This window comes from Haliotis cracherodii, unplaced genomic scaffold, assembly GCF_022045235.1.
Source record: "Haliotis cracherodii isolate W230 unplaced genomic scaffold, xgHalCrac1.p SCAF_17, whole genome shotgun sequence".
NCBI lineage: Eukaryota > Metazoa > Mollusca > Gastropoda > Lepetellida > Haliotidae > Haliotis > Haliotis cracherodii.
In genome coordinates, this window is record NW_027266272.1 from 3497303 (window position 1) to 3507779 (window position 10477).

At 40.7% G+C, this 10477-nt stretch overlaps 1 protein-coding gene across 1 annotated transcript; it reads right to left on the reverse strand.

The window, feature by feature from the left end:
• Positions 1 to 637: 637 nt before the first annotated feature.
• Positions 638 to 6076, reverse strand: LOC139465113 (solute carrier family 28 member 3-like). Its single transcript, XM_071246803.1, has 7 exons — positions 5835 to 6076; positions 5287 to 5299; positions 4717 to 4842; positions 4041 to 4171; positions 2739 to 2907; positions 1741 to 1998; positions 638 to 718 (listed from the first exon to the last, which is right to left on the reverse strand). Exons 1-7 carry the CDS (start codon positions 6074 to 6076, stop codon positions 638 to 640), a joined length of 1020 nt encoding a protein of 339 aa, XP_071102904.1.
• Positions 6077 to 10477: the final 4401 nt, after the last annotated feature.

Consider the following 10477-nt stretch of genomic DNA (forward strand, 5'->3'; position numbering starts at 1 on the left):
ATATTCCAGCATAAGAACAATGCAGACTTTCAAGAATTAAATGACAGTGTGAGTTTGCTGTTTCAGGGACATAACGGCGGCCTGTAAATAATCGTGTCTGGACCAGAAGATCCAGTGATTAGCATCGATCTACATAATTGGGATACGATGACATGCAATCAACCAAGTCAGCGAGTCTGACCACCCGATCCCATCAGTCTATACAAGAACGCTTAACCGGGTGTGAGCGTATTGTGAATGAGAGACTGGAGTGTGTGCATTCAGACACCTTTCTAGGTACGTTGCAGAAAAGATCGTTCTGTTAAATATGTATCATTTGTTCTCAAATGTGAAGGTTGCAAAAAAAAATATATGGGACGTACAGATCGCTCAAGAGCCAGTCCACAAACATCAAACAGACGATCTCAATACCAGATACATTCCGTTATGTGTCTACTTCGATGCGTGCGCTTCTTTCCTAGACAATATTTAACTAGTCCCGAGGTGAAAAAATGTTTAGATAATTCTTCAGGATAAATATTTTATAAGAAAATTTTGCCCATCACGCAAGACATGAAAAGCCTTTACGAGGGGTCGCTGTAAGATTTTGAATATATCTATGATAGACTGTTGTAGCTTCGAGGTTCTTACAACGATGCTAGGGTGCCTGTATCCACAAATCCTCTACATCAGCAATGACGTAATCAGCATGTGCATAATGCTTGCCTGTCTGTTCTTTCTTCAAGTTTGGGAAAATGTGGAAATCTGATGAATATGGAGGATGTTCACTGAGTTCAATGCCACAGTCATGCATGATAGCCATGGCGACAACACATTTGTGAACAGGTACATTGTCCTGGTGAGTTTTCCAAGACGTTTAGCCTTGATATTCTCACTCAGCTGTCTGAGTAGGTTAATATAGTTTTGGCCATTATTGATCTGGCCTTTCGAGAGGTGTACAGAAGTAGGATTCCTTTGGAATCCAAGAGAACCAAAGTCATCATCTTGTCAACTAATGGAACAGACTTGGCCTTCTTCGTCGGAGAAGACGTTAGACGTTTCGATTGCTTGGACTATTGTTTAGTCTCCAAATGATCGTAAACCCAGGACTCAAATCCATGCTCAAACGACGTGAGATCTCACGAGAGATGATGAACCTGGAGCGTCTCCGACCAGAAGTCAGAAGCCTTGGAAACCGGAACCCAGCCTTTGTTTCAAATCTCATGACAGACTCCTACTGTATCTATTTGTGACCTGTGGTGAGTAGTCGATTATTCACAATCATATCATGTATTTGATCAAACGTTTCATTATCCGTGGCAGTGGAAGGTCTACCTGATCTTGGATCATTTCCAAAGCTCTTCTCCCTTGAACTCCGCTGCCCACCTATTGACAATGGCATCAACCCCTAAGCCCTGTCTGATTTACTACTCACACACACACACACACACACACACACACACACACACACACACACACACACACACACACACACACACACACACGCACACACATACACACACACATACACACACAAACACACATACATTCACACAAACACACACAAACACATACACACACATTCAGAAAACACACAAACACACACACACAAACACATACACTCACACACACACAATCACAAACAACGCACACAAACATACACACACACATACACACACACAAACAAACACACATACAGACACAAACACACACACATACACACACAAACACACACACACACACACATCGTATATCACTTACATCAACGATTCCATAAAGGAGCGTCTGATTGGTCGCCTCGAGTATGACGTCACTACCCTGCCAGTGCCACGTATCGTTATGCGTGGTCACATAGTCAAGAAGCTCTTGGCGGTTTCTTTTCATTATCCCGAGTTGACTGAAACTGATGGTAGAGGTGCCAAAGATCTTGATGCCCAACAGCTCCCCCATCTTCCCGCAATCCTGGGTGGCCACGCCCATCACGTAGGAGATGGGGTAGAACAGATAGGAACACACCAGCTGAAATGGTATCATTTGTATAACGCCGAAAAGCACTTGACATCGCTGTGTCATGTCAAACTTTATGTGTGAATGCAAGTACAAAAGAAAAAAACATTTCCTACAGAAAAATAGCATCCTAAAGCCATCATAGACGGAAGGATTAAATCTTCTCTGTGAGCAGAGCTGACAACAAAGATTTTTCATTCAAAGACAGATGACGTCGGCACCATTGCAAACGAACTTACCAACGACGCGGTAGACGTTACTCGGTGTCAACAAAGGAGACAAGAAGAGCGCTACCACTTTTCAGGATGGCCATGTTTAGGTGAACATTTGTTGCATTAAACTGTTCATCTGTTAAATGCCATGACTTATCAGAAACCTGTTACGCAGGACTGGTTAAGAAGGTAGTATCCTGCCCATGTGTTGTGACCTGGAACATCCAGACCTTTGAGTATGTAGTTCTGTCTGTCTCCACTGTCTCCAAATATCACTCTGAGAGACGTTAAAACGTGCTAGTATCATGATGAGGCAGTTGCATTCAACCCAAGCCTTGACACTTTGAGGTCATTATCATTTGTTTCATCCAAGTAGTTTTCCTCCAAATTCAAAATTGTATTTGGTTTTCATGCATATCATTCGTATGACAACATATCCAACTAAGAACTCGGAGGTCTCCTTCAACAGAGGACTTGAATATATATAACAATGCTTTCCTCTCTGAATTCGAAGTTCGACTATGGTTAATATATATTCACCCCAAACGAAAGGCTAGAGAATCCTGCCTGTCTTCCAAACAACTCCACGGTCTTGTCAACACACTTCAACATGGCGACGAAGGCGATCATGCTCGCGATAATGTTGGCAATGATTTTGACAGCCTCAACGGCACTGCTGGGCAGAACGGAGAGGATGTTACGATGCTTTCTGGAAGACAACGTTCTCAGTATTCAATGTTAAGAAAAGCTACAAAATTCTTCCTATAATCCTATGAAATATTTGCTAAAAGCAAGAGTCCATTGTACTATTGCGACTCTCTCATAATAATGTGTTTATGAATCACCATCATATAGAGATTATGTCGGGTGTCCTCGAAAATGGTAAGCGTGTTGTGCTCCGATAGTCGCACCCGCTACTCACACAGTATTTGGGGTGAATACATACTTCGGAAAGAGTACCTGTAGAATTAATTAGGCATCATTTCATGAATCTGGTCATCACCTGATGCAGTATATCTGGTTGTACAGACAGAAGAGGGTCTTTCATACCAGTGAATTTGGAGTTCTGACCTCGCCACGCTGTCGACTGAGCCACAGTCCGTATTTAGTTTTATAATGTACGATTTCTTATAAATATCTTTCAATTGTGGGAAAATTCCACAAGTAATTTGGAATATACGAAATTTTTTAGTCACCCATGGACATCGTATGCAATTGGTTGTCGCAAAGTAAATCGTGGCTAGCGACTTATACTCGGCCAGTTCAAATACATGTATATGATGTTGTAACATAAGTGCAAGGATAGCATGGACAATTCAAATAAAAAGTCAGTGCTCCAAGATATTGAGGTGTTTGCTACCAACAACACAAGGGTGTGTCACTTTGAATGCGGGTGGATACGCATATGTCAAGTACCTCTGTATGTATTTGTGTATGCATAACTGATCTAGATATTATTTTAAACTTTGCGTAAGTAAATGGGGTTACCTTTACCCCAAAATCGTCCAGCGAACCGTAGCGTTAGATTGAATACCCAAGGGCTTGTAAAGCAAGTGAAACGTGATCTGCACTGTGTAAACTACATTCAACATAACATAACGTGTGTATGCAACACTGAATGACAAAGAATAAAATCTAGCGCAAAGATAACAAACAAACAAACATAAACTAGTAACATTATCTGTCATTTTAAACTTTCAAGATATTTGAGCCCAAACTTATTTGTTGGTCAAATCAAAGTTCAAGGGTATAGATACTTTTGCCCGCAGTCTTTCTCAATCCCTGAACCAATTCATTCAAGTTTAAATTACAAATTGTGTGTCAGTCACTCCAGTAACTCACTCTAGTCCCAGTTCCATCTTTACTCCATCTCTGAAGTACGACTTCTTTGTTTCTGGACACATGAGTTTGGTGACGGCGAGAGCAGCGGGGGCGGACATCACGGCAGCGGACAACAGATGGTTGGCGGGAACCTGCACGTGCGACACGTGTCTCCTAACTAAAAGTCATACAGCATGCACGATCTGGCCTGCATTACTTCAGGCTCTCAAGAAGTGTTATAACAATCATGTAACGTTTTCCTCAATCAGTGCAAATATATCATTGTTAATTAATAGGAACATACATGTACATAATAATACAAGCCATTTCCATAGTCATATGAAATATGTCCGAGTCCGACTGTATCATAAGCATGTGTTCATGAACCACTTTGTGATGAACCAAGTAGTGGTGATTCCAGGTGTTCGCAAAAGGGAGAGCGTATCCTGCCCCATTGGAGGAACCCGTATTAAACACATGCAAAGGCAAATAAATTGTTCATCTATAAAAAACACATGGGGAACAAAACGTACAAGTAAAAATAGGGAATTGCATCGGACATCATGTTGTCACTCATGCGTCAAATGTGGACATGTTCTCCATGGAAATGAAACGTCAACTAGGGCATTTTATCATTGAAAAATGTACTGAGTTTAGCTGATTGAAAATAATTATGGTGACATGAATAAGTACTCACTCCGAGTTGTATGTATGACCCCAAGATGCCGCCACTGACGCTGGCGAAACCACACGTCATGATGGCATGGAGTTCTGCTTCCGTCACATGCTTCAAATAGGGTCGGACCAAGAGGGGCACTTCAGCCTATATAAGGCGTAGTTACAGAGGCATGTGATGTCATACTCAAAGCAAGGTTTCTCTCAAGAGGAATACTGGACAGAACACAATATATATAAAATAAAGAATAAACATGACGTGTGGTTGAATGTTGCTTTGTACTTCAGTTATATTAAAGCTTGTCCTCTTTTCAAACAAATAAATTGAATAATTTCAGTTTCCTTATAAAACGTTATGGTTATTGTGACACTACATTTACTGCCATATATGCAATAATAGCACATTGAAAGAACAGTTTTTAAAGGTGCGATAACAGGAGCAGCAGTACATATAAAGAGTGCTCCTACCATGTGAAAATCAGTCACGCGTTATACGAGGGAGTTCACATCAGAGGCAAGTTCATCAATTCATGCTCAGTTGTGAGTGTTTCCTAAAACAATGGAGTCTGAAACCTGAAGCCTGAAACCTGACACAAAGACCTAGCCTGTGGAATTTCAGTCCACAGCGGAACCAGAATAGTTCCTTCAAGGTTGTTGGGGGATTTAGAACACACAGGTCAACACCTTTCCATTCCAACCCAGACATGCCAGAGTGGAGACAGATCACGTGTCCTGCCTTGGATGTCTCAAGTGTTGCTCCTGTTGACTTTGAATTGACATGTGATGTTGCGTAACGTGGTATGGAATTCAAGTGTCCCTATAGCTGGCCACCTGTTATTGCCAATTAGTCGTGACATGGTGACTCTCAAGTGATCCAAGTTTGAAGATTGCTTAGATTGGCAATAAATATGCAACAGCAGACATTTGGTTGGTTTACTTTTCATAAATATTTTCCCTTGTTCAAATCCACAGTTTTTCATAAAGGTTTTACGCAAATTCCCTTCATAATTACTTTTGTCTTTGAGAATACAAATCACTGGTTTGACTTGTCCAGACTTCACTAGTATGTGCCACTATCAATTGGCTGGAACATTGCTTAGCGCGGCATCACATGAGAAACAAACAAAACAAAGAACTTACTTGTAGTACATGCAATATCCAAAGTAGGCTAGGTAAAGCAGCAACAGCAGTCCCTTGACAACAGCAATCATTTTACCCTTGTGCTTTTCAATGAATCTGCAGACTGAATTCTGTAAACGCATGATCGCAGAGCTCCAGCAGTTGTCATCAAAGTCTAGTGTGTTATCTGTGTCCATGTCAATCCCAACATCCTTCACTGTTACAGGTGCGCTGTCATTTCCTGGATCATTTGAGTCCGTCATCTTGCCAGGTGTTACCTTCGTGGAGATGAGTGAGTTATAAAAAATACAACTGACAATACCCTCACTAAAATCACAATACAGTAAACTACGTTTACAACGAACACGCATATAACGCACTGACCGATATAACTTACATATGTCTAGTCCCGTTCATGAGTTGTATATATGTTGTATATTTGTTTATAACGATCTCCGGATATTACGAACTAAAATGAGTGGTCTCTTTAAGTTCGTTATAACCGTAGTTTACTTAATTCAAATACAAAGCTAAAATTGAATTCATAATTATAAGAAATATCTTCTAAAAGCATGGCACTTCAATTTAAACGTCAACATGGCGACGAAGGCGATCATGCCCGTGATAATGTTGGCAATGATTTGTATGGCCTCAACAGCACAGCTTGACAGAGCGAAGAGGATATTACGATGCTTTCTGGAAGACAACGTTCTCAGTATTCAATGTTAATAAAAGCTACAAAACCCTTTCCATGATCCTGTGAAACTATTGCTAAAAGCAGAGTCCAGTGTACGATTCAGACTATATCATAAAGACGTGTTAGTAACTCACTATCAAATAGTTATTATGCCGGATGTTCGCGAAAAGGTGAGCGTACCGTGCCCACCGATGAAATCCATTATAAGCACATGCACAGGCAAGTTACTGAACAAACACAGGCCATACGGTTAAGACAGAAAAGGGAATTGCATCAGACACTTGTCACTGATGCGTCACATCTGGGAATATCCTCCGCATGTACACGTCTACCACAAAATATGTTGAAGACGTTACTGAGGTCTTGAACCCTGTTTGTAACCCTGATAAAAAAACATTGAACCTTTTTGAAACCTTCACAGAAAGAGCACCACGATTCTATCTCGAAAGTTGTGAATTGTGGACACCAAAGGCATGAACTGCTCAATAAAGGGGAAAATCATCTCTCTTGTCATACAGTGATGTGAAGGTATTTTGGTCACTCTCTGAATCCTTATGCACAGATCTAAATTTGAAACAGATGGGGCTCTCTGACAGGTCTTCATCTCCAGTTGAGGTGGGTACAGCAAGGAAAGGGGATAGGGGTTTTATTTTACATTTATTGAACGATATCGGATAACGAAATACCTGAAGCTTGGTTTCTATGGGAATGTTTATTTCTTGTTTAAACGTCTTATCGAAAATTCCACATGGATATTATCAACGAGGAAGTCCAACATTTCGCGCTTTGTTTTCACAATAAACTTTAGATGATTTGTTTTCATTTTTAACAAATTGTTCTGAATCTCTGCAGAGAGACATATAACTGTAACTATGGTCACTACGTGTGGTACCAAATGTCCCACTGATCAAGGAATGGCATTTGTCCTGTGGGATAGTGGTGTACAAATTTGAAAAATCAAATGTTTTGACAGAACAGCATTATCGCTGACCATTCATCTAGAAAGACGATTAGCTTGGCAGCGTCAGACATTTGGAGCGTGATTGCGTTAACTGGGCCGAAAAAAAAGGAATCAACTGTGATGACTGTGATAACACATAGAACACTACATTCGTATCATGTTTATGTCCCTCGTGAAATAATGATTAGTTTCAGTCAATGTAGTGATGCTTAAATATAACGGTTATGTTATTCAAGCCTTGTCGGTCAAAGCGTGGTGGGGTAGCTAGCTCGTCATGCTTAAAGCCAGTGTTCGATTCCTCATATGGGTACAATGTGTGAAGCCCATTCCCGGTGTCCCTCGCGGTGATATTGCTGGAATATTGCTAAAAGCGGCGTAAAATCCAACTCACTCACTTGTCAGTGGAAACAAATACAAACTTTTCATGTAGCGTCGCCAGACTCTGGATGACAAATGGCAGCTTATAGTGATGCGGATACGAAAGTATTGATGGAAAAAGAAATACATTAATTTTTGTCTCTGATCTGTGAATATTTAAACAAAGCGACAACGCACTTTCCATATCCAATAGGAATCCTTGCATAAGTCGAGTGTACGATTCCGACTATATCATGAGCATGTTTTTATGAATCCCTATCAAATAGTAATGATACCTGGTGTTCGCGAAAGGCTGAACGTATCCTGACCCATCGGGCGCACCTATCACAAACTCATGCAAAGGCAAGTCAATCGTTCACCTAAAACAACACGATAACATATGGTACAAGTCAAGATGGGGAATTGCATCGGACATCATTGGATCAAAATGGAAGTGTTCTCCACATGTCTGCCATAAAAAAAATGAAAACTTTACTGAGGCCTTGAATGTTGTGACCTTGATCAAACATCTTCTGATCAAGAGTCGTATGACTCTCTTTTAAATCTTGGTAGAAAGAGCATGCTCGATTGTATCTCAAAAGTTGTGAAATGTAAACACCAAAGGCTGGAGCTGCTTGAATATTGCTCGACATGAAGGGAAAGTTGGCAGTTGGAAAGTTGAAGTCACCCCACGTGACATACAGTCTTGTAGAGGGTGTTTTGTCTCGTGAAGGTATTTTGGCACTTTCTGAATCATTATGCATAGATCTAAATATGAAACAGATGAGGCGGTCTCACTGGTCTTCTTTATTCCTAGTTAAGGTAGGTAAGTCAGTGGAAGAGAATTGGATATTTGATTGTTTTTGTACGATATCAAATCATCGACATACCGGAAGGTTATGTTAAACGTCTCGGACAAATTATCTTGTTTTGACTTTGCCAATTTGATCGGAAATTCCGATTCATATCCATAAAGAAACAGCAAGAAGGGGAGCACGATGCCTACTTCTTACCTCAATGTCATACCCCCAATTTTTTACATAGATGTTATCAATGAGGAAGTCCAGCATTTCACATATGTTGGAAAGATTACTGACTATGGCGGTTAGCCATCCTAACATCTATGGAAAATGACATTGCCACGTAAATAGGATGCGAACATAAAGAGATCATACTGTGTTGTCACAGACATCGTGTAAGGCTGTATGTTACATAACCTCTGACGTGTGCAAGTGCAAGTGGCGACATGGGTTTGCCTCAAAATATACAGTTATTAGAATTTATTGGTGGTTCAATGAGCCAACATTACCGTGTGCGTGCATGCGATTCGCTATGCTGGATATTGCTAACCAGATCCACTTGTCCTTTGTAATTTAAAGGGACCGACCACTTGATATTCCGGGGGAGGAGGCCTGGGATGTTGTATGGAGATTTTAATATGTTTTCAGCTACAACTACAAAAGAAATTATTTAAAACTATAAGCCTGAAGTAAAACACCTTCCAACAATGAAGGTTTTGTAAGCATAATTATTTATTTCAAGACAATATTTTTTTTAAATTAAACTCTCTGCCCCCATGCCTCAATTGTAATAAATGTCTTGTCAGTGTTTTCAGTGATATTGTCCCTGCATTCATAAGACACATGTTGTTTTTTTGTTCTCTGTTATATAGTGTAACGGGTGGTCCAGTCATCTGAGGCGCCGCGACTCGCTGTACAGAGTTGCGTCCCTTGGGACGCCAGAAACCTATGTTTGTGGGTTGTAATCGCGGTTCGACCCGATTATGTTTCTAGGCCTGTCAGCGCCATACCCGTGCTCGTGGGAGACTTTCATCACTTCGGGCTTTCCTCCCACTTTAAGCTGACTCGCCACGATATAACGTGAAAACTGTTAAAAGTGGCGTTAAACCCAACTCACTCACTAAAGTGTAAAACCATTGTCAGCTTTTTCAGTTTAAGTTGTTGCGGTACTCTCAGTTTCTGTGATGCAACCAACATGTTCGTACTATGCTAATCCGTCTTCTTCACGTGTAGAGCTATCATGGGGTAATGTTACCCATCAGTATTCATCAGAGTTAGAGGTGTTCCTTGTGTTCAACATTATGGTATCCATAACACGTTAGACCCGGTCAGCCAGTCCAGGATTAAACATGAATATCGTTTAGCAGCCTTCTAAAGGGAGACCCGTTTTCCTTTGGATGGACTTCATATATTCCACAGTTTGTGAGTAAATAAAACAATAAGATTCAATATCTCGGTTTTCTGAAATAACAGATAACGTACGTAGTGTGATATTAAACAATTGTTCACCTACTCAGTTACCCTGTTAGGAAGTAGGACACATTTGAAGTGGGGAAATAGTAGGAACAAAAAGGTCTCGTGTTCGTTGTCCTCTTGACAAATAATACCATCATTTTAAAACCCTCAAAACATTGGTTTAAATACGAACTCTCCATACCCTCGAAACAGCAGCAGCTCTAAGTCCCGCTGACATGTACAGTCAGTAAGTATATATACCACAACTGCTGCCTCTACATACACAATTGTTATGTCTCTCAGTGCTATTTATCATCATTGACAATGTACATGTACAGGGCGGTCGGGTAGCCTAGTGGTTAAAGCGTTCGCTCGTCATGCCGAAGACCCGGGT